The sequence below is a fragment of the Mus caroli genome, unplaced genomic scaffold (genome assembly GCF_978045245.1).
Source record: "Mus caroli unplaced genomic scaffold, Mus_caroli_1 scaffold_3, whole genome shotgun sequence".
In the NCBI taxonomy this organism is placed as follows: Eukaryota; Metazoa; Chordata; class Mammalia; order Rodentia; family Muridae; genus Mus; species Mus caroli.
This window is the reverse complement of record NW_028227258.1, coordinates 132,460,021-132,485,929: the sequence shown is the minus strand read 5'-3', so window position 1 is coordinate 132,485,929 and position 25,909 is coordinate 132,460,021. Positions and strand designations below refer to the sequence as shown.

The following is a 25,909-nucleotide window of genomic DNA, read 5'->3' as shown; positions in this document are numbered from 1 at the left end:
TATTGCTCTAGAAGGTAGACCAGTAGTTTAAAGTACAGATATCTGATAGAATCACTGAGCCAAGGTTGTGTAGATTAGTAAAGCTAGAAGTACATTCTAGAGCCTGGAAGCTATAAGTTGGTGGCCTTTTTATTCTCTACATCACACAGTATTCCCTGGTATTCACTTCAACACTTAACAGTATTTTACCATTAGTTTAGCATGTTCTAAGGTGCCATGACACAGTAAGGTAGTGGCTATCTGACATTAAAAGCTATTTCAGTATTTCCCTTCAGAAAGGGAGAGACGATATCTATACACCTCAAAAACAAGCAAGGTGGAGTTCCTGGTAAATTGTTGGTACCCAAATTGCATGATTAACTTACGCTTTTCTTCCCCATTACCATTGAGGACACTTCCTGGGGGAAGAACACATTAACTACTCTGTGTGGGTTTGACATTGCATATAAGAATCTAGAACCCAGAACACTGTTTCAGGGAAAGAAGGAAAAATTATTCAGAGTTTCCAAGGTCAAAAGTATAAGGTTTCAAGGTTGCTCTAACATGGAGGCAGGGCAACACTACAGAATGCAGAGGACTTATTCATTGTGACTCTTATTAAAGTTGTATAGTAGTCACTATGGAGTAAGTTCCGTGCTTAGGATGATGTAAAATGGAATATGATTAGTACCTCTTTTTATATGTTCCAAAGGCTGATAGATAAAAAGTAAAGTCTGACCCATAACTGATAAAACCTGTCATAAAGTGCTAAGCCATCCAAACATACAATAACGATCCCCCACGTGGGTGAGCTGAAAAGAACAACTTGTGTAAGAAGGTTTTTATTCAAAGCAATATTACATGTTCCTTCTTGGCTGGAAGACAAGGGTTGGGGACAAGTTGAAGGGTTGAAACAGTCTTTATAAGTCAGAGCACTATGCCAATAATGCTGTGCATTGAATCTTATCCTGATGACAATCTGCATGTGGAAATGAAAGCTGTCTGAAAGGTGAAGAGATGAGACCCACACTGAAACATCTTCATTCATAAGTAAAATGAATCTGATGGGTGACAGATTCTCCACGTGAGCAATGGACAGGTTCCATGTGTCCTCTTTTGTATTTCCCTAGTTTTGTGCAGGTAATTTGTTAGTGACCAGAAGGCCTGCTGTGAATTCATGAGGGAAAAGATCCAGAAGAGATCCTTCTCCACCCAGATCTAACAGTCTTTCCACTTCCTGTCCCACAATGGTCCCTGAAACTTGTGGACAGATCTGGTAGTTGTGGTGATATCGACATCCAGTTTAGGGCTGAGTACTTCCCAGTCTCTGTGAGTAGTTGTGAGTCTCTGCATTAACCATCATCCCCTGCATCAAGAAGCTTCCCTCATGATGGATGGGAACATGCACTCATCTGTGGTGAGAAGGTAAGTATTTAGAATGCAGTTTGATACCAGGTCTATTTTAACAAAATAATTGTAGTAAGGGCTATTATCTAGCCAGCCAAGAATTCTTGGCCAGATTTAAAGTATGGGGCATAGATTCCCTTCTCTGGAGTAGGTCTTAAGTCCATTAGAAAGCTATTGGTCTCCCTTATGACATTCATCTCACTGTTGCACCAGTGAGCATGTTTTGTCAGGCCAGATGGCACTGTGCTTGATGGCTACACTGTAACATCAAGCAGAGCAAGCTAGCAGGGGAAATGGTTCCAGATCTCTACCAGCTGGATGTCTCTGTTTGGTGATCAAGGTATATTGTGTCTTCATCAAAAATTCCTTACCATCAAGTTCCATGTGCACTTGCAATAGCCTGTATTGTCTGTGGAAACTCCCCAACCACAAGTCAATAATAGATATGACACTGGGCTTTTATTTGTAATGTGTTTCTGGGAAAGCATTATTCCTCCATGTAGGATAATTTTATCTAGACTTAAAACATATATGCATCTCTAGGAAGCTTAAAATAGTAGGATATTATATGGCTTTTCAAATGTCCTTAGAGTTTTTTATCATTCTCCCCCACCTTCTCTCCACTATAGTTTCTCTCTCTCTCTCTCTCTCTCTCTCTCTCTCTCTCTCTCTCTCTCTCTCTCTCTCTCTCTCTCTGTTGTTATCACTCCCAATTCAATAAATTTGAATCTCTAAGAGAAATTGGGTCATATATTTAAACAGGTAGCAGCCTCACTATTCTGAGATCTATCTCCACTGTTTCATGATAGAGGAGATCTCTGGGCCTTTGTGATCCTAAAACAGATTATGGAAGGTCCAAGCCAGATAATGCCAAGGGGACTCTTGGCCCAGTCTCTCTTCTCTCCTTTAATGGGCTGTGAGAACTAAGAACATTGTTTCAAGGAACAATCAGATCTGTAGCTGACATCATAGGTCTTCCTGAAAGAGAGGAAAGAGATGTAGAACAGAGATAAGAGCCACTCCCAACATGTTCCTACATGCTCAAGGACTGCTGGTGATCCCAGGCAGCAGCACCACGCTCCTCTGGATTCTTGAACTTTAAGTGGGACCCAGTTGTTCAGATGTCCTGACTCCCATATATTTATTCCCTGAGTGAAATAAAAAGGTCTGGGTGAGATCATGCATCAACCTATGAAAAATGAACAATTAAAACAATGAAGTTGTCAGTTCTTTTACTAGATTGCAAATCAATAACCTTCCTGTCAGGCTGGCTGCTCTACTGCACCATTAGTTTAATACAAAGACATTCCCAGGAACTGTAGGTGACAGCTGATCCATCATCTGGTGGTTCTGAGCTTCTGATAGAGACCTGAGCAGAAGATGCTGCCATAAAGCACAAAGGTCGGCCTCGATCTGTAGAAACCAGTGTTTAAGGCAACATCTGAATTGTTAAAAGCTGCTATAATGAAGTATACTTCCTTCTATAATCCTAAGTGACTCTGTGTGTGTGTTTGTGTGTGCATGTGTGTATGTGCCTGTATGTGTGTGTTAGTATGTGTGTGTGTGTATGCATCCATGTGTGTATGTATGGTGTGTTTGTGCTTGTGTGTATGTGCTTGCGTATATATGCTTGTGTGTGTGCCTGCATGAATGTGTGTGTGTGTGCCTGCATGTTTGTGCTTTTGTGTGTTCATGTGTATGCACATGTATATGCACATGTATATGCCTGTGTATGTATGAGTGTATGTGTATGCATGAGTGTGTGTGCCCATGTATGTGTGTGCATACATGTATTTGTGTGCGAGGGAATGTGTGTGTGTGTGTGTGTGTGCGCGCACACACACTTATTTAGCTTGTTGGTGATATTGAAGTATAATACAAGGCCAAGAAATTTGGGACAATCACAGTGAATGGTCTGAGGCTAAGGCTGGACAGGTCTTCCAGAGGAAACCCCTGTGTATCATGCTGAATGCTAAATATGATGGATGAAAGATTGCAAAACCAACACACTGCATTCTCTCACATGTGTTGTTTCTGTATGCTATCTTAGAAAACACAAAACACCAATGTAAATAAAATAACGGAGTAAAGACAAGTTCTTTAAAGTTGATATATCACATGACTTTTGATGTAAGGAGAAAATACAGAGTTAATGTTTAGAAATCAATTTAAACAAGGGAATTCTTTCATGGGAAGAACATATGGCAATAGTCAGGAGGGCACTGCATCCATGCTAGCGCAGGAATGGTTCCTGAAATAGTGGAACTTACTAAAGTCTCTCTAATTGATTTTGTTCCAATTAGAATCTTATCAAAGATGACCTCTCAGTTTTTAATGAAAACCTGGAACACTTTCAAAGTCAGCAAGACAAAGCCGGTACTCCTCTTCCTCCACAGTAGTGTGGGCATTTATTTTACCCAGGTTAGAGCTTCACCATCAAAATATTTGGTTATCTCTAATTCAAAAGGCCATTGTCCATTCATTTTTATACTACGTTCACCTGTCAATTCAAAGAACAAAATGTGGCTACCATCCTTAGGGAAGTTACACAATGGAGGCTTTGTAATTACTGTCATCCAGAAGGATGTCAGCTGGAAGAGAAACCAACTCCACTGGTTTAAATGGGAATGACCAGTAGATCCAAGGGCCCTTGGGGCTGATCAGATGTGAACAAGAATATCCTAGGGTAAGGACGTTTTAGGCTGGTAGCCAGAGTTATACCATGTGTCTTCAAAATTTAGGAATGTTGAACTATGTCTCTTAATTTCTCTGAAACCCTGGGAGAGTGACGGGGAGAGGGGCGAGCTTATCCTGAGAACACTCTTGATCCTGGTTTCAATGCTGGGTTACTGCGTTGTCCAGTCACATGATGTACTGTGTGCACACAAGTTGTAAAGGAGACCATGTTGGGACACCAGGATGAGAGAGCAGCTCAGGATCTGGATGTTCCCCTGGCGACTTGTCAGTCTCTCATCTGAATTTCTGTCGGCAGACTCCTTTCCTCACATGTTCCTCTCAGTCATCCCTTAAATATCTGCTGGAATCTCAAGCTGATTCCACTCTTCTCTGTCCGGGCCATGATCCTCTCTGGACAATCACCAAACATTCTCAATGTGACACTAAGTGACCTTTTCGATCTATAAAATTTTTTGGATAAATAAAATTATCTTTAAATTATTATCCATAGCCTTTTCATATATTTTGACATCATGTAGCTAAATATATTACAGGCTTTCATTTTTACGGAGGTGGTATATTGAGCTATTATTATGAAGTTGGCCCTATATGATAACATGACTCCTAAGAATTAAGTTCAAAATTACATGCAGCATTAAGGAGTATAGAGATTTTAATAATGATCCCTCAAAAATCTCTATGTCCTAATTCTTAGAATATGTGATTATGTGAATTTATATGAAGAAATAAAATTTATAGATATCATTAAGTATCATTAAGTTGAGCATTTCAAGTTTTGAATTATTTGAGTAGACTTGATAAAAGTCATATATATATATATATATATATATATATATATATATATACACACACACATACACACACACACTCCCCCACTCACTCCACTCATCTATCCCCATATCTCCCCAGCCATATCTCCCCAATCAGTCCCTATCCCAAGTTCATTATTTCATACTACTTGTCTCCTTCTCCCCATTCCTTCTACTAATTTTCCTCCTCTTTCTTGATAACCCCCTAAGTCCAGTTAGTGCTACCAGTACATGCACCAATGTGTGAGAAATTTATCATCCTCAAAAACTATTATTGTCTTACTTTCAGTATCTATTATCTGCTAATAGTTCTTTGAAATGATGTGGGACCTAGAAAACATCTCCCCCATCTAAGGAAAGCATCTCTCCCATCCATGGAGAGCATCTTCTACATCCATGAAGAGTATCTCCCCTGTCCATGGAGAGCATCTCCCCTGTCCATCCTCTTTCCATCCATATCAATTCTAGGTGGCTTGATTGTGTGTGTCTCGTGCAGGTGAGCACAACTGTTGGGAGTTCAGCAGTGCAGCAGCCTTGCCATGTCACAACACTCCTCTCCATCTTCTGGCTCTCATGTTCATTCTGTCTTCTCTTCCACGGCAACCTTCCCTAAACTTTGTTAAGGATGGTAACAACTGATGCCGGATCACTCAGTCTTTCATTCTAGCACTTTGCCCATTTGTGTATGTCTGCATTGACTGCTTTCAGAAATATTATTTGACCACAATTGAGAGCACCCAAGATCAATGTGTAAAAATATAAATATTTAGAAGGCAATTTGACATCATGACTATTTTGCAAAATAACAATACTAAGTTCTCCCTAGCCTGGGATTTCCCCAACCATAGACTTTTAACCAGAATTTGCCTATAAGTTTTGAAATTTCTTCTGTGTAGCATGCCTCAAATATATGTGAAAAACCAACAACAACAAAAACAAATAAGCAACAACAACAAAAACATCAACAATAAACCAGTTAGTTACTCCATAACCAGTGTGCCACCATTGCATGATTGAACATATCTGGCTTGGCAGGCCAATATTATAAAATGCAGGCTCCAAAACTTAGTATCAAAATAAAGGGAATACATTTTGTGGATGCCTTAGGAAATTCTTCTCTGTTACTAAGTCTTCTGCATCAATCCTTACAAGAATCCACAGCATGTATCTTTCTAAATCTCATTTTAGAAATTTATGTATAGTTTGAGACCAGGGGTTGTGCAGTGACAGTGGCCTGTTCCCTTGGTCCAGACACTTACATAGTCTCCCTAGACTGCACATTTACCAGGCACTTTCACACAGCACAACTTTTTGATGGCTCATTCAAATCACACCAGCTCAGATTTCTCTGTGCCATTAGCTCCCACGCCTCAAAATGGAAAATAGGCAAATAAGTTGAGGTGCTGTAATTTATTACCCAGATCCTATTATGTTGAGAATCACCCCCTTGCAACTCTAGTGTAGTTAATCACAGTGCGCTGTGGGCATGTCTTCTATGGGAAGACTAAACTTCATCATCATATAACTGTCACAGTAGATATGGATTCCAAAAATGAGGAAGAATGTGCGATCAATTCAACATTGACTTTGTAAAACTTTTGTAAGACTCTAATGAAGATGAATGATCTTGTTAGCTGATTGTCAGACTTTCATGTAGATATCTCCCCTTAAGAAGTTCATATCATGTCACAGTGGGGTGAAAAGAATATTCTCAGTTTACTGACTATGAGGTGGAAAAAGCAGGAAGGTCACCTGCAACCATTCCCAGCGTGGTTGGTTCTTATTTTTTAGACACTAATCAAGCAAATCAATATGCTTTCTTGACAGTAGAGCCGAATGTGTCTTTTGAGTACCTGGCAGATTCTAGATGCATGCTTCATGAACAGATATCTGAGCAATTCGTATTACTAAGTCAGAGAGTGTCTATACCCACAGCAAAGTATGTTAAAAGTTGGTGTAGGCTTGCTAGCCTGTCTTAGATTTATAGGATCTAATGGCCATCTTGCTTGCTTTATTTCTACTGAATTTGTTTAAGTTGCCATGTGTCTGTAAACATGAAACCCAAACTGTCTACTTGATTCCATGTTCTGTGCTGAAACCCCCCACCACCAAAAAAAACCCCATATCCCTTTTTACTTTCTTTAAAAATGTCTTTATGTGATTTAAAAGTTGGATGGAGGGACTTCAGGGTTGAGACTACGTAAAGAAACAGCAGAACATGGCTGAGTGGCTGACAAGTGACACAAATACAGTACCTGCTAATGTGCAGAGAGACTTTAAAACAGAAATAATATCTTTATCCAGATACAAGGTCCCCAATGAATTATACTATTATTTCAGCTGATTTTCCCTGACATTGCACTATGACTTTTTTCCATGACAAGAAAATTGCAGCCAACCCTTGACAGTCAATCACAAATTGACTGAACAAAACAAAATCCAACAGTGAAGTAATCCCCAAGCAAATTTAATGAAACCTCAATCCCGAAGGGCTGTGCACTTCTGTAGGCCACGGTCTTATTTAATAAGTTGCCCCTGCTTTCACTTTTAGGACCATATTTACACAGACAAATTCAATTCATTCGGGTTTACATTTCCTCTTTCCCTAAGTCTGCCCACCAGGCAAGTATGGGGAAGACTGTAACCAGGTATGTCAGTGTTCAGGAAGGAACGAAGACGGTCCTCCAGTCGCTAGAAGATGTACCTGTCTTCCTGGCTACCATGGAAACTACTGTCAGCTCCGTAAGTATGGTCTGTACAAAACTGTGATTTACTAAGAAGAGACCAAAGGGATGGACTATTTATGTTATTCGGAATAAAGGGAAAATGTGAGTATAAGCTTCAACTTCATAACAAATTTGGGGGATTTTTTTTTTACTTGAATAATGGGAAGTATTATCATTCTAGTCTCTCTGTGTCTCCCAACATCACCACCACACTTTCTCCCTTTCTCTTTTGATCTTTATGTTCAAAACTTTCTGCAAACTTTTCACAAGTATCCACTATGAAAAGAGACAAAGAAAAAAAAGATACGAAAGCATATGCTTATGGTTGTATATCAACCGAAAACAAATGGCAACTTATGTAAAGTGATTCAAATGTAAGGTGAGTTCATGCCTGCTTTAAAATAAGCAGATTAAATGCATTGCTATTCTGTAATGAAAGCAATGACTTCCTTAAATGACAAAAAGCCATGACTCTCAGTTCTATAATAAAGCAGCACTGTCCCTAAACCCAGGACTTCATATTGATTTGCTGGAGCATTTTAACATCAAAAATGGTTATAGAAGAAAGAACACACTAGAAAAGTCCCAAGGAGCATGTAAAATATTCAATCAACTATTTAGTTTTTAAGCTTGTAATTACTTGTAATGCACATTTTATAGGTGTAAGATGTACCTGGCCAAAATGATTTGGCTTCAGTTTCATTTCTTTCCACAAGCTGGTTGTGGATACTCCTTCCTCCAGTCAATCCAGTAAGTTTCCCTTAAAACATGGATTTCTGATCACACTAATTTTCTAAAAGCTATGGACAATAGATTCCAAATATTACCGATACATTTTAAACACTGACAAATACAACCACTATTAAACATATATGAAAAGTGTTTCAATTAACACTTTTAAGAGCTATAAGTAAATTCCAGTTGAAAATCAATAATGTAATCAGTTTCTCTTAGTTTGTGGTTATGGTCAATCTCAAATACCTTGTCCTGGAAAGGTATTTTCACACATCTCAGAAGAATGTTCTTCAAGGTCTCAAAGATGTTTTATCTTAAGAAACCTATATCAGACTACAAACGACTTGGTTGTATTTTCATTTCTGAAGGCAAGCTACCTTGGGTTAAGGGAGGTAGCCTCACCTTGTAAAAGTGAGGCTGGCTGGGCTACGAGCAGTTCCCTGGCTGTCAAGTTGGCTCAGCTCCAAGCAACACGTGGTTGGATACGGCTGCAAGGGTTCCTTGGCAGCATCCGCTGTAATTACAGGACTATGAAGAAAGACTCAAGAAAATAACCATAAAAGGTGTAGTTGGCTCCAAAGCAAAACTTCAGCGGCCAAGAACAACTGGGCTTTCATGTTCTCAAGTTCAGAGTGGAGAATCAAACTTTTCTTTCAGCAGAAGTCAGAGGAAGCAGGCAAACTCACACTGGACATCTCAATGGTTTTTCAAAGCCCAGAGGCAAGGAAGCTCAGCCTGAGTGTGCGGGTCTCTCAAAGGAAAACCTAAGTAAGTACAGAGGATGTGAACTCACAGTCCCATAGAGTTCATGACCAGTGAGAGGCTTTACACTATTGTAGACCTTGGAAACCTTCTACTTCTCACTAACTTGCAGTGCCTGCTATTTAGAATCACCCTTCCTTGAGCTCTCTGTATTCAGTTTTGTGAACGGTCCTCCACACTTCCAGTAGATTCTTTCGGAAATGTGATAAGACTAGCTTTGCCAGGTCAGGAGGATGGAAAGGCATTCATAGAGGCCTGTCAGTGATGACATTACCCATAGCCATGAACGTTCATGGTGAGAAGATTTTAGTTTTTCCTCCTTTAGAGTAAAGCCAAATTGTGTCACAATGCCTTGCCCATACATGTGTAACCTTTCCAAATACTGGGCAAAAGGACTGAGGAAACCAGATGAATGCTATTCATTTGCTTGGGAAGTATGTACCTAGAGATACAGTAACAGCCTTGTTTGTCTAAGTGAAATGCCATTCATGTGATTACAGTATGCAGTAGCAGAGGAGCCACAGAGCCAGAGCCTTCAACATTTAAACAAATCAGAATGATAAGTTCCAAATCAAGTTGTTGTTTTAATTAAAGACAAGGAGAAAGAGGAGAAGATTGAGGATAGGGAAAAAAAAATATTCCCATTCTGTAAGGGAAAATTACCTCATACCCCTTGCTGATTAGATAATATTTTCAGGAAGAATAACTGTAAGAAATGTAATAAATACCAGTCATGATCAAAACAGAACACTAGAAAAGGAGGGAGGGGAGACCTGACTTTATTATGACAACATAGCAAAATCATTATGTCCAGGGTATGTCTTTCCTTGTTAAGTTTAGTGAACCACAGAGATGTGCTCATGAACCAAGAAGTCTAATGTGCGTGTGCCACAGAATTGAATGAAAAACATGGAATATTCCACAAAATAATTAACCCCTGTGAAAAAAGATTACCATAACTTCTATAAATGACACACTATACTTGGGATGTAAATTTAATTAGTCAGGGACCAATAGATTTGTGCATGTATTGTCTTTTTGTAGATGACATATTGTTTAGCAGCTTAGTCTCACCAGATGTAGTGTACTGACTTAAGAAGGATAATTACGTTGAAGGTTAAAAATAATGGCTCTTTTTCCTACAAACATTAAAACACACTTCTACACATGACAACAAAAGAAGTAGTCATGAGTTTAGTAAGCATGAGCCCACCCATTGATAAGATGGCTGCAGTAGTGCATATCCTGGATGAAAATGGCTGTCCTACAGCTTCAGCTCACAGCAGAGTATCTTAACCTGTACCTTGCACCTATAGTTATTGAAGTCTATAAGACACTCACTCAAGGTTATTCTTTCTGTACATTGGATATGGTGGTTCTTTCTATTCAGAATAATAGCCACAGTTATATATTCTTATCCAGAAATGTCTCTCTTTATTTTAAAGCAAAGCTCTTCCTTACTTGACTGGATGTCCATGTCATGACTCACTTCCCCTTATGACTCTGGAGCTTCAAGAACGCCTGCTACTGCTTTACTCTCCGTTTTGGAAGCAGCGTGCCGAAAGGGCACATTTGACCACGTTCGTTCTGTCTGGATAGCCTTGGTTTTCTTATTTTTCCCTATTCAAGCCATCAAACATTATTTTTTATCATCATTCATAGTCTGTAGATCATTAATTTTATAAAACTGTGAAAAGCACATTCTATGGTACATGTCCAGCTAGACAAGCAGGAAAATGTTTTTATCGTAGTATAAGTAAGAAGATGGAACAAACTCATCTTTTAAAGCACTGGTTTGGTTTAGTGATTTTTAATATGTTTTAAAAGAGAGGTGCCTCAGGAGCCCTGGGCACAGCTAAGAATACTGTGAGCACCACTACATCTTTGAAGGAGAGAATAGTACAGAGAACACAGCATCAGGAGGAGCCGAGTATCCCAGTAGCTCAGACAGAGTGGCAAACCTCAGTATCCACTTTATTCCCCATCACACATGTGCGTGCGTGCGCGTACACACACACACACACACACACACACACACACACACTTCATTTAAGGACCTGCTGAAAGATGAACAGTGAAGTTTGTGTTTATTCAGGCCATGAAGCTGATGTGTGCTGAAGATTCTTTCCTTGTGTTTCCCAGGCTGCTGCCTCTGACTTACATAACGCCCTCTGTTAATTGTCTGGTGACAGCACCCCACTATACTGAGTAGGACTAAGTCTCGAATCTAGAGGGCTGATGATGGGCACTTACGGGACAGTGCCTCTGTGTCTTCAACTGCCAAGTGACCTTTGAGTGAAAGCCATCCCACAAACACTTCCTGAGGAAGGTTTCGGATGGCTCCTTTATGTTTGGTCTTCAAAGAGAGTCAGTTGTAGAAATGTCCCCATGCAAGCGCATGTTCAAAAGCTGAGGCCCCTGAACATTGGGAACACATTGTCTAAAGAAAGCTGTGATCTTGTAGGAACAATTTTCTTTGCCTTGACAGATTGGTAGGTTAGAGCCAAGTGTGCAGGCTGCTGCTGCCAAGGCCAACGGCTTCTCATGTTTATCTTCTCATGCTTACCTCATACCCATCCCAGTTGATTCGCACAGATGTTTCTTTTATCATTGTGTGTTATCTGTTTTCCAGAAATCAACTCAATACATTTTTTGAAACAAAACAAAGCAAAGTTCAGTAAACACAATGACAGAGGTAAGTATTAGAAAATGTGAGCGTTATGGCTCTTATGTTGAGGTTAGAGGTACAAATACAAATTCAAAATGGACTTAAATAGGAAATATATTCAATATTTTTGAAGAAACATCAATGTCCTGAAAATACAACTACATATACACACAAACATACACATCTGTATATACACATACTCACAAACACTTACACACACCCATATACATACACACATACTCTTGTGCACACAAACACACACACATATACACACATACATATACACATACACTCAGAGCATGTGGCAAAGTAAGACTAGAAGTTGTTGCTTCCAATTTATAAGTGAAGTTTACCAGATGTTAGTTTTGAAACTAGTTAGAGTTATATGGTACTTATTCCAGCCAAAACTGCTCTAAGAAGGCAAGAGCTTGGGACTTCCCATGTTGTTTGATTATTTCAAAATGATGTTTTAGGTTGAAAATCAAGTTGTAGGGAAGTTAGCAAGATGTAGGATTAGGAGAAAGAGCCATGCACTGCAAATGTCTAAAAGTCTTGAGTGACAAATATTCAATAAGTGAAATAATCCTTGCATGAAATAATCCTTCATTTTGCTCTGTTATGCAGCTTTTCCTTGAGAGAATTATGGACCTGATTGTGTTCAACAGTGTTCCTGTGGCTCAGGGACATGTGGCCCACGGACAGGAAGATGCCACTGTCCACCTGGCCTGATAGGAGCAAGACACCAGCAAGATAACAAAGGCTGCTATGGTCAGGCTGTGGTAGCATACTTAAATTCACCCTAACTGTCCAGGCAATAGATATGCTGAACTGTGACCAGAAGCCTGGTGCCAGGAGTGTGGCACAATTTTCCACATTTTCTTTTGAATAAGGCTTTAATCTGGTGGCAGTGTATTTGCCCGTTGTACTGTTGTGGCAATGGCCTCTTAAAAGTAGAGATGTCAAATGACAAGATGAAAGAACCCAACATCCTCTTCAACCTACAGAATCCAGCTGTGAGAAAAAAACAGGAGATAAAAAGGCAAAGATAGCCTGTGTTGAAAGCTAAAGACTTGCTTCTGTAAAATCGTAACATTGATTATTATCATAATTAAAATTACAAACAGAAGATTCATCAAATCAGTAAGGCAATAGCTGCAGCAAGGGTGGCTCTTAGCTGTGCCATCAGAACTGACATTCCCCTTGCTGTCCTGGTAAGGATTGGGTGAACACGTAGGGTGTGGGAGCATCCTTAAATACTGCTGATCATCATATACTACAGAAAGAACACGAAAGAAACCAATATCATATGTGCTGCTTCATACAAACACACTAGGACACACTGGAATCTATGTATGATGGCTAAACCGATGCATGTATGAACATAAATGCACACATAAACACACACAGACACATGAACACAAATACACACACACACACACACACACATATATATATATATATATATATATATGTACACAGATACATATGTTCTCTCCTCCCCCCCCCACAACTTGTACATGTTCTTCTAGATGAAGAAACTGTCCAAATTGTTTTTGCTAGTTTTTCAACCCTGAAGCCCACGTGTGCCTTAGGAACACATCTGGTGAATAAAGTTAGTGAATGAAGCACATTGCTCATTTTACAAAAAAGAAAATGAAATGTGTTGACCCCTGTTTGCTTCTTAATGTTGATTCTGTAAGAAGGAAAAAGATGAACCTGAAAAGCAAAACACAGAAAAAATAGATCAAGAAGATTTTTACTTCAGAACACAGGAAACTATCAGTTGGCATTTCTCCCAGCATTCAAAGGGCTGATGAAAGTGTTTTCTATAAAATGTGATGGGAAGGCAGAGATGCACGGGTTCACAGAATAAATTACAGAACAACCAAAGGATAGACAGTAAGATGAAGAGCTAGATCCTGCATCATGCTAATGAAGGCTATGATAACAGCAGGGGTTGGGAAGGCAGGCACTCATGGCCCCAGCAAAAACATGCAGGACACGATGGTGGGAAGGAGAATGGACAAGTGGAAACAGTGGAAGGAGATGTGTAAAACCAAGAAAGACAAAAGTTCAAATATATCACTCAGAAATAAAAGACTGACCAAAAGCCTGTCCTGGGAACTCTGCTAAGAATATGAGGGAATTCTGAAGGCACTGTGAGTGTAACATGAGGCGCTTTGTGCCTCATAACATTTCTCAGTGTTAGCATATCCTTAACCCATGTCTAGTCACATCTAGGGGGAAAAATATGATCCAAACTTTTGTTTCACAGCTAAGTTGTTTTAAAATATAGCATGGTGGCAAATCAACAGTGTGATGGTTTGAATGCTTGGCCATAGAGGTGGCATTATTAGGGGTTGTGACTGTATGTACTGCAAAAGGTGTAACTTTGTTAGAGGACATGTGTTACTTCAAAGATCAGCTTTGAGGTCTACGATGCTCAGACTCTGCCCAGTATGGAAGAGACCCTCTGCCTGGCTGCCTACAGAATCTTCATCACTTGCTGCTGTCTTTGGATCAAGATGTAGAATTCTTGGCTCCTCCAGCACATGTCTGCCTGCATGCTGCCATACTTTCCACCATGATGAGAATGCAATAAGCCTCTGAAACTGTATGCTAGTCCCAATTAATTTTTTTCCTTTGGTAAGGGTTATCTTGGTCATGGTGTCTCTTCACAGAAATAAAACCCTAACTAAGACAAATAGCTACTTTTTAAAGTAAAATGTTACTGGGAAAAGATATGTTTAAATCTTTTAAGTAACAAGTAAAAGATAAATAAATAATTAAAGTAAAATGTTACTGGGAAAAGATGTGTTTAAATCTTTTAAGTAACAATTAAAGACAAATAAATAATGAAATTATATTTTATCAAATGTGAGTGATTCACAAACTGAATGAGAAAAGTGAGAGTGTAAGTCTATCCACCTTCCTTCACTGGAGTTTTGGGGGCAGAAAGCACCCAATCTCTATCAACTCATGTGGATTAAGCATGGCAAGTCAAATATTTCAAGTGTTTCATTGCAAACTCTAGCATTTTGAATGCTGTAAATGAGAATACATTAATTAAATTATATAACTAATGTTGGGAGAAAAGAGGACAAATAGAATTATCTTCTTTCCATCATCATCATCAGTACTGGAGAGCCAACAGGATAGACATTGCCATGTTATATAACAACACATGCTCTTTGCAAACTCTTCCTATATCACAAGACCCATTGAACAGTGATGACTCACTGACTCTTCTACCAGATAGAGAAAATAAATGACACGAAACATGACTCATATGTGAATCTAAAATCATAGGTTTCACAAGAGTGGTTATCAAAGGCTTAGAGAGGAAAGAGAACGGGGAAATGTTGGTCATAGGACAGCTCTCCTAGTATTAAAATTGAAAGAAAGCTTGGTTAGAAGTTCAGTGTTTCAAACTGAGTCTTGACTTCTGACCTTACTGGTTATCTAAATCTATACAAAGCTTTACTCTGCAAGCTTCAGTTTTTCCAAGAGAAAATTAAAACCACTATAACCCACATCACAGGGGTGTTTGGGAGCATTAAATGAGATAATCCATGTGTGAAATATCATTATGTAAAGACTCTATAAACTAGAGGTTATAAATGGTAGGTCCTTGGCCAAATCTAGCCACAAATGTGTTTGAATTGGCTGCAGAATATGCCTTCCATGCTGTTATAAAATAATTTTAATTAGTTGCCAACTTTCAAAGATTGGAGAATTTCATGTACTATATGGATATTGAGTTTTCCTTAACATGTATTATATGGTAGTCTGGGGCCATATTTTTATGGAAAAACCAACTAAATATGAGCATCCTCCTCATGTTATAAGGGTTCTAATCTCACATTGACTGTGCCTCCTATCACCATGACCCTATAATATTCCCCTGGCATGGATAGGAAAGTCCTCACGCCTGTTTCTCTGTACTCATCAGTGCCTTAACTGTATGCACTTGGCACACATTTGGTTACTATCCTCCTCAGCTGAACATTGAAGCACCAGAATATTTAGGAAAGCACTGCTCTTCCTGCCTCACTTTTGAGAAACTATATAAAGTACTCCCTAATGAAAGTTACTTTTTCTATCACTATGCTAGAATAATCTGACCAAAGCAGCTTAAAGGAGGAAGAGTTTGTTTGGGCTCACAGTTTTAGGACAGTCCTAAGAAAGATATGAGGGCAGGCGCTTCAGGCAACTTGGTCACACTGTATCTGTAGTCAAGAAGCAGAGAATACTGAATGCTACTGTCCAGCTCTCCTGCTTGCCTTCAATGCAATCCAGAAGTCACACTAAGAGAATGGTGCCATCCTAATCAATTAACCCAATCAATGTAGTCCCCAACAGGCCTGTGCAGGAGCTAACCTAAGCTAAAGAATCCTAGATAGTCCTTAAGGCTTGTCTTCTGGATTCTTTCAGATCCCTCTGAAGTTGACAATCAACATTATCCATATCACTCTTTGATCTGAATTACTGCTGAGCCAGCACAGTAAGATATTTGTGGAGAGACTGGGAAATGAGTGAGCCCAGGGTAGTGCTATATGTGGGACCTAGCAGACAGACCTAGGTGGCCCTTTGTCTTAACTTTTATTCTCTTCATATGGAAGCTATCTCAAAGGAGAAAAAACATTGTTGACCCATGACATATTCATTTAATGTAACATTTCAAAATGTTTTCCTTTACGTTCCCAGACAAGATATAGCACAAACTGTGAACTCAAATGTATTCATAAAAATGGTGGACATTGCAACCCTGAGGATGGAAGTTGCAGCTGTGGCCTTGGATGGGCTGGGGATTACTGGGAGAAAGTTGATGGTCTCTTTAGCCCTCACACATTACACTTAGAGCTTGCTGTGATGGGGCAATGAGTAGAGTCCTGTGAAACGACTATGTTCCAATAACTTGTTAATGATTGCAATCACATTTCCAATAAAATTATACAAATATTGATCATTAGCTAGTTTTTGGAACATCACAGAAAAAACTCTGAAGCCTCTTAAGAAACTGAAATAGTATCCACGGGAACAAATTCCCCTAAGACTCAATTCTAATTTTTACCCTAAAGCCCAAAGTCATTGTGGACATCAAGTCAGATGAGCTTCAAGATTCCAAGCAGGGGGCTGAGGAAACCCACACACACCGAGGACTTGACAAATGGTCAGAATATGCCAATCTTTGGGAGATGAGCAGGTTTGTGTCCTGGGGCTGCTGGTTCATGCCTTTAATCTCAGCACTATGGAAACTAAAGAGCAGCTGGGATTCAGGTCTAGCCTTGGCTACAAGCAAAACAGAAACTATGAAATGGCTATCTCCTTGATTATTTGCGTTTTAAGGACTTTTCTTGTTATTGCTTATTTGTTCTTCCAAATGCATATTCTAATCAATTCTCCAGGGAAAACATATTTCATGTTTTTGCCTTATTGTAGTTTATGTTACTTCAGGGGGAATTGCATTGTTAGGTTAACTTGTTATATTCAAGAACAACAGAGTCCTTCTTTTGTTATACATTTTACTCTTTACCAACATTCACATTAAGATATTCAAGTCAAAGAGCAAACAATTAATTTGCAGTATTCTTCTATATTTTACTGAATTTATTACAAGGCCTTTTCCTAATCTATAAAGTTAATAATATGAACTGAATCTTTAGCCTGATAGCATATGTGATATAATATTAATGAATTTCTAATAGTGAGTCAGCTTACATTCCAAGAATACAGTGTGACCATGATTAGCTACTTCAAAAAGTGCTATTGGATTCTATATAGTTATGTATTTTATGATTTTGACATTAGTATCCAAGAAGGAAATGGAGTTGCTTTTATGCAAACTTTTCTGGGTTTTAAAAATGATATTCCATGCACCCAATAAGTAGTATTTGAAAATTTCCATCCTCTTTCAATGTTTTGGAATACTCTAAGTCTATATAGTGAACTGAAGTTTGAAGACTCCCTATGAACTCGTGAATAGCGAGTTCTTGTCCTTTCTGTTATACTCGTATTCAAATGCAAGAGCTGCTTCACCTCCCTTGCCTTGTTAGGTTTCCTGCGTCAAATTAGGATGGTTTTGGAATGTCATTCTCCGTAGCGTTTTCCATTTCATTTCATTTTGAAATTTTATTTATATTAACGTTTTCAGATTTGCAAATTGGATGGTCATTTTCTTCACCTTTTAAAAACATTTCAGTGTGTGTGTGTGTGTGTGTGGTGTTTTGCCTGCATGTATGTCTGTACACTGGAGAGTAGAAGAGGGAATTGGATCCCCTATTACTCGAGTTACAGACAGTTTGGGCTGCCATGTAGCTCCTGAGACCTAATCCTAAATCCTCTGCAAGAGCAGTGCTTGTTGCTAACCATTAAGCCATCTCTTTAACGTTCTTAAGGCATTTTGGCCAATTGCTGGCTCAACAACCCCAGTTTCATTTGAAGGCACAGCAGGCAGAGAGATGCCCATGAACCAGCTATGGGTCTGTTAAAGCAAGGTCTGTTTTCCCAGAAGACTTTCAAAAATACTAAATGAAGTTGCTGCTTATAGTCCATATTAGCCATGACTTGACCCTGAAAGATCTGCCTTTACCTTCTCTTTCAATGTTTTTCTCATATTGCTGCTATTCAATATTTTCAGTCAGCATTGTAAAAAAAAAAAAAGAAAGAAACATAGACAATGACTTGGCACCTGAAAGTTCTGACGGGCAGTGTCACTCATAGATTAGCATGTGAGGCTCCAGACTGCAGAATTTGTCCTAGACTACCTATTCCTGCCAGCTTTACCATCTGCATTGTGGTGTTAATAAATTTTGTCATGAGGACTAAATAAGAAAGCATGTGTAAGCACTGAGAGTAGAGGTGAACTGCAAAATCTTGGTGGTTATCATTTACTTAGAATGCAAAGGTTTTTCTCAGAGTGTGTGAAATGATATTGACCATGATCCTAGTAGTTCAACCTTAAAGAAAGGAATGGACATCAGCAGGCATTGGGGGATTCAGACTCTAGTAAGCAATCCAATGTTTTATGGCTGAGAATAAAAAATCAGACATTTTGTGTTCTTTGTTTGCTTCCTTGGTTTTGTTTTCAGACTTGAAATAGGAAGAGAAGGAGGGGAAAAAGTATTTATTTATAACCCATGACTTTTACGTTATAGGCTTATTAAGGAGTCCTTTAGGTTAAAAAAAATCACCAAGATGAAATAACCAAGAAGTGTGGTCATAATGCTGTTCATCAGGAAAAAGGCACTGGCATAGGCGTCCAGGTGGGTTGGTAGAGTGATGAGTCCAGAGTCTTAGTGACTGTCCTGTTGCTACTATTGAACTCTCAGGAAAGCAGTAGGAGGGAGGTTTGTTTTGGCAGACCTTTGACCTTGTGGCCATTGTGGTGTGAAGGAGTGGCTCAATCTAAGGTGGAGAGCCCCTCAGGCAGTAGGAGCTGTCCAGAGGCAGAACAAGGACAGGAACTGGCCATGCTACAAGCCCTCAAGACCTGTCTTTGGGATGTACTTCCTCTAGCAAGGCTCCACCTCCTACAGGTGCTGTTGTGGCCCTGAAGAGTACAACTTTCTGGGTAGCAAGGGGTAATTTGCATGATGTTATGATAGGGAAGAGTTCCCATTCAAAGCACACCACCTAGGATTTGAAAATTAACCGGACTAGGGGCAGAATAGAGGTTCACAAACAAAACAGCACTCAGGGATAACAGTTCACTGTAATTGTGACTGAAATATTAACAATGAGGACATAAAATATGTGTCTAAATTTCAAGACTGAGAAAATTGAAAACAAATACAAAGTTGTCTTAGTTAGGGTTTTACTGCTATGAACAGGCACCATGACCAAGGTAACTCTTAAAAGAACAACATTTAATTGGTGTTGCCTTACAGGTTCAGAGGTTCAGTCCAGTATCATCAAGGCAAGCGCATGATAGCACCTATGTAGGCATGGTATGGACTGAGCTGAGAATTCTACATCTTCATCTGAAAGTTGCTAGTGAAAGACTCCCTTCCAGGCAGCTAGGACTAGAGTATTCAAACTCATGCCCACAGTAGCACACTTCCTCCAACAAGGCCATAGCTCCAAAAAGTGCCACTCCCTGAACCAAACATATTCAAACCATGACAAAAGTCATTTAGCAATATGGAAATACCTACCAATGCAACTATTATCCCTTAGTGTATATGTATATGCGTGTGTATATGTGTGTGTGTGTGTGTGTGTGTGTGTGTATGTGTATGCATATACATTCTTTCTCTAACATACATAATGACCAAGATAGAAATTCAACCACAGTTCTTTTTACTTAACAGTTACAATGAGATCAGTAAAGGGGACATATACATTGTTTAATTTCCTCTGTACTCCCTGGTTTTCCACTGCCCCAGTGACTTTTTAGAATTATTCTGAGTAACTCCACATACTTTGGAAAAGTTCCACATATGTTAAAACAGTTTACTCTGCATGCCTAGAACGGAGATGGGAAAGAAAGAGGGGGGGGGAGTTAAGGGAACTATAAATACTTGCCAGGTGAGTAAATTTCATACAATAGACTGTTGCGGCCTGCCCGCAGTCCACAACACGAACGGTTCAACTGAGAATGGCAGTTCGAGCTGAAAAGAGAGGAATCTAGACGGGGCGGAAGAAAGAATGGAGCTAAGACAAGATTCTGATCAAAGCTCAATTTTACTATTTCCAGACACTCAGTTATAAAGGAAGGGGGAGGGAACCCGATTTCCCGCCAAGTAACTCAGGGTCCAGTAGCAGGATGAACACGTGTGTGCCTCTTCCAAGCAGCAAAGGCAGGGTCCAGCAGTAGGCGTGGCAGGACGAATGAGCAGGAAGCTCCACCCTTGAGCAAGCAGGTTCCAGGCTGGGGGAAGGGAGGCCACATCTCCTCCCATTAGTTAACAAAAAAGAAAGGGCTGACCTGAGGCAGAAAAATTATCTATGCTAAATAGTTCTGCCTGAGTTCTTAGGGCTAAAGAAAAAACCTGTTTCCGTGGGATTTCCTAACTTTTCTAATGGTAAACTGTATTTGGCTAAGACTGTCTTTATTATCCTAGTAATCCACTAACAGAATAGGCTCTGACTTTATAATGCTAATTAGTGCTGAATAGGTAACTACCTGTTTGCATTTTAAGTAGGGCGTTGGAACCCTGGCTAAGTTTAACTAAACAAATTTAGAATAACACTGAGCTGATATTCCTCCGCAATTTTGGATGACAGGCAGGGAAACAGGGAGAAGGGGTAAGACTGGCTGGCTCCTAGTACAAGGCCAGTTGGCTTTTTTTTATTTGGGTGGGAGGCAGTGAAGGGCTTGCCCTTTCAACAGTAAGGTCTCCAACCTCTCTCCCCCCTATTAATTAAGTTTAAATAGGCAATGCTTAACAGAGGTGATCAAATGATTTTCTCATCCGTAGATGAGTGGGCCTTTAACCTTGACTTGGGTGGACATTGACCTGATTCCTCCCGTGAGTGTTATAACAACCCACATCTGTAGCTCTTGGTATCTTTTGGGGAGGGGAGGCAGAGCCTTAGGTATTTTTGGTTTTTAGCTGGAATCAGATACCAACCTCCTTCAAATCAGGTGTGTCGCACAGGGAACTCAGAAACGGTCAAGCTGGACCTTCCCTCCGCAGTAATCTCCTGCGCCAAGCGGTACCCATACTGTACTCATATGATTATGAATCAGTACGCACAATTCTAAGCGATGCGCGGTCTCTATATGAGACTTGTCAACCTCAGATCTAGCAAGGCCTAGACAAGAATTATGTCAGTATTAACACCATGGATTGTGGTTAAAATAGGAGCTGGAAGTCTTTTCTCCTCATCCCTGTTATTTCCTAGCCTGAGGAACTAAGGACACCTTGCAGTAACAGCAAGGGTGAAAAGCCAGAGGCCAGCTAAGGGACTAAGCCCATCTCTATCAAAATAAGAACTAATCTCTGTAAATATATGAAATTTCTACTTCCCTAGCTCTCCTGGTAAATCTAAATCCTATCTCAGACTGAAAGCCACGTGCTGGAATGTCCTTGGAAGGGAGATTAGCAGTACCACCTGTTTGCTCTTAGGGGCGGAGAACCGGAGAATGTGGATTGACCTGCTTGAGAAAAGAAAGAAATCTAAACAATGAGAGAGTAGCAAGGTAAATTTTCTTTTTGGAGAAGTCAAGGTACTTTATTTAGATGCAAATTGTAAAGCTAAAGCTAATCTCCGGCCTCCTGTAGGGGAATTGGCTCAGAGGAAAACAGCGTTTCTGGGAGCTTCCACTCCCAGCTGAATTCTAAGCACAAGAGGAATTTTAGTCCTTAGAATGATACTTACGAGAAGAGACAGAATCTGTGTTTACCTGACGAATTAATCTCTCTGGTAGCCACCGTGCTCCATCTTCATCTCGTGAAAAAAACACAAACCGAGCCTCTTCCCCAGATTAGAACTGGATCTGGACCCTTCCATTCATTAGTCAGGGCGTCCTTCCATTTTACCAATGCATAAGAATTAGAAGTAACTGGGTGCCAATGGTGTTCCGCTGCAGACTGACCTTTAATGTCAGTTTGCAAAAAGTTTAGGACAAATAAGGTGAAGGCAAGATGAGCCTTTGGTGACCTTGGGGGATATAGATGCCCCTCTTTTGTTTTAAAAAGCCAATTCTTTAAGGTGCTATGAGCACGTTCAACTATTCCTTGTCCCATGGGGTTGTAAGGAATTCCAGTTTTATGTTTGATACCGAATTCGTTACAGAATGCAATAAAGTTTTTACTAGAATAAGATGGCCCGTTATCTGTCTTAATAAGCTTAGGCAACCCCATGGTATTAAAGGCTTGTAGGCAATGATCAATTACGTTTTTTGAAGCCTCTGAAGCTTAATCTCAAACTCTAACTCGCTTAGCCGTGTGTCCCTATGAGTAGCACCTCCCGAAGTGGTGACTATAGGTGAAGCGGGAGATTCGAAAGAGGACCAATTCTCATTAAGGTAATGGGCAATTCCTCTATCTGAGTGATTTTTGTTAAAATTCAGTCCATCATCAGAGTTTCCACATTTATCAATTTTTGAGTTAAGAAGATCTTTTTCTGAGGAGGCCTTCTCTGATAGGCACTCCTCCTGAGATACCACAAGCTCCGCCTGAGGGCAATTTAGCCCTGGAGAAGTTGCATCTTTTATAGCATCATTTACAAGCGCCCAGAGGCCTAGGGTAAAATTATCTGTCTGAGCGATATTCAGGGCCTCACCAACTTTCTCCCAGGTTCCACAATCTATCATTTCTTCTTCCTTAAACCATGGACAACAGCTATCTATCTTATCTAAAAAGTTTCTTACTAATTGTACTTCAAGCCTTACTCCTCTGGCCTGAAACAACTCCTGAAAACTAAAAACAACCGCCTGATCCATGACTTTAAACCCTTCCTTCTTCCACCTAAGCAGCTTTCTAAAAAGCTGCGGCACACCACCTGTTTCCGTATCTAGTTCCGATTAACGAGCTGCTGACCCAAGCAGAAACAGTATTGGGTTAGCACTGATTCAAACTTGATTCGTATCCTACCGCATCCTCAGCAACACTTTACAAAACTGAAATTTTAGGCTAGCGCTAGCATGTGTACCTGTCCGTTGCTCCGATGCTCCTCCGATACGAAGATCCTTTCCTTTCTTGTGGAGCTCCACACAGCAGTCGTTTCTCTTAGCATCCCTCTGCCATTCTTCAGGTCCCTGTTCAGGCGCCAACTGTTGCGGCCTGCCCGCAGTCCACAACACGAATGGTTCAACTGAGAATGGCAGTTCGAGCTGAAAAGAGAGGAATCTAGACGGGGCGGAAGAAAGAATGGAGCTAAGACAAGATTCTGATCAAAGCTCAATTTTACTATTTCCAGACACTCAGTTATAAAGGAAGGGGGAGGGAACCCGATTTCCCGCCAAGTAACTCAGGGTCCAGTAGCAGGATGAACACGTGTGTGCCTCTTCCAAGCAGCAAAGGCAGGGTCCAGCAGTAGGCGTGGCAGGACGAATGAGCAGGAAGCTCCACCCTTGAGCAAGCAGGTTCCAGGCTGGGGGAAGGGAGGCCACAATAGACGAGGAGCGACTATATGACAGAGAAAACTCAAGGGAGGAAGAAAGTCAAGCATAGCTCCTGATACTCCAAAGCGAGCATCTCTATAGGAAGATGAATTCATTCTACATGGATTTGTATACACAGCCCAAGGAGGCAAAACAAGTATTTCCTCAAACTTTCAGCCACAAAAAATATTTACCTTCCCCAAACCTGGAGGTAAGACATAGTGTTCTGGACATACTAGGATAATTCTATTTTCTACTTGAGGGGAAATCCAAGGAAATACTTCAAAGACTAAACCCCACTGACTGTAAAGCCTAATGTCCCTATAAAATGCCAACCTACTGTTTATATAATGATAATTATATATATATAATTATAATATATATATGATGTCTTCATCATTCTCTTTTCCCTTCATTTTCTTCCTCTCCTGTTTCCTTCCTGCTCAGTCCCTGAGAGTCCCCTCACAGGACTTCAAATAAAAGGCCATGAAAATCACTTTTCATACTCAGTGCCTTATTTGTTTAAGGAATTTAATTCAATATTAGTATCACTAGATTTAGCTGGAGTCAGATGTTTAAAGATTGCTATTTGGGTTTTAAATGTCTTAATTTCTGTCTTTTCTGTGTGATAAAGTAATTGAGAGGAGAACATGCTTACCTTGGCTTGTAGTCAAGAGGAGATGCTGTCTATCCCAGCTGGGATTTGGGATGAGGCCATTAAGGAGCAGGAGGCTGGTTGCTCACATTGCATCTACAGTCAGGAAGCATAGAGTGAACAGAAAGTGGAACCAGGTGATAAAGCCTCTAGACCTAACACAGAGTTCTTCCAGTAGGCTCCCCCTGGACCAGCTTTAGACCAAGTATTCAAATATGTGAGCTCATTGGGTATAGGGGGCTTGCAGCACTATCTTTGGCCATCTATAGTACACCAAAGCAAAATGACCTTATGAAAATATTTCAGATCTTCTCATGGGATTTACTAGTTTCAGACAACAACATCAACTCATTTGTGATTAATCTCTTGTTTGATTTCCCATACACCTGTTTCTTTCATTTTGTCTAGTTTTTAGGCTTGATAAACACATGAACTAGAAAATATCCTTTAATTTTTCTTTTCATTTTTTTTTCTAAGTAAAAGATAACACTTTGACATTTCAATCTTCTAGACTGTCCTTCTGAATTTCATGGTTTTAATTGTGCTCATATCTGTGACTGCCAGAATGGAGTCAGTTGTAACTTAGTAAGTGGAGAGTGTGTTTGCCCATCAGGTTTCTATGGCAACTCTTGTGAACAAGGTAAAGTCGGTGTTTTAAAACACACATGTCTATGAGAATTCTCTGTAAGCATGGAGTCTTCTGATCTATTCGTAAACATGAAGAAACCTAAGTCAAAATTTGTCACTTAAGCTCTCAATTTATATACATTATACCAGAAGGAATATATTCAGGGTCTGGTATAATCAGACTCTTCTATTGTTCATACTATTTGGTCAAAAATATTGTTCTCTCATGAAATTGCTTAATATCTCAAAATGAAAGCTGTACGCTAATATAAGCAAGGATTGCACCTCTGAGCAAGAATAAATATTTCATGAAATGTCTAGTACAAGACTGTGACATAAATGCCTGGCTTTGTGGTGTTGAAACAGATCAGAGGAGATCATGTAAATATTTAAAGACAGGGATCGGACATTTATTGCTACAGTAACCGCAGCTATGAATGTGTATGAAACATGAAAGTGAAAATAAGGGCTAATCAGCTTGATATAAAATATTACAAAGTCTTAAAAAGACTGGGCCAGTGAAAATGCTCCCAGATATCTGTGAGCATCTCTGTGCTTACTTGCAATACAGACTTCTATGTAGCATTGTAACAGCCATGGTGAGGGTGTCAGGGACATTACAGGGACAGTGGTCACTTAGTTCTATATGAGGAATCAAAATTCCTGTATATGAACTTTTCAAATAGTCATTCTGTATTTTGAGATATCACCACAGCTTACCAGGCTTTATCATTCGTTCCTATTTTGTTCAAGTATTATTTGATGGCTCAATAAGATAGAAACTACTATCTG

At 39.8% G+C, this 25,909-nt stretch overlaps 1 protein-coding gene across 1 annotated transcript in view; it reads left to right on the top strand.

Annotated features, from left to right (window-relative positions):
- LOC110291392 (EGF-like and EMI domain-containing protein 1) overlaps positions 1-25,909 on the top strand; it is a 699,291-nt gene that overhangs the window by 666,944 nt on the left and 6,438 nt on the right. The window contains 7 exon segments of the mRNA XM_085836072.1: positions 7,503-7,634; positions 11,748-11,810; positions 12,420-12,556; positions 16,491-16,652; positions 16,865-16,989; positions 19,302-19,366; positions 25,002-25,129. Coding sequence (XP_085692198.1) covers positions 7,503-7,634; positions 11,748-11,810; positions 12,420-12,556; positions 16,491-16,652; positions 16,865-16,989; positions 19,302-19,366; positions 25,002-25,129 — 812 coding nt within the window.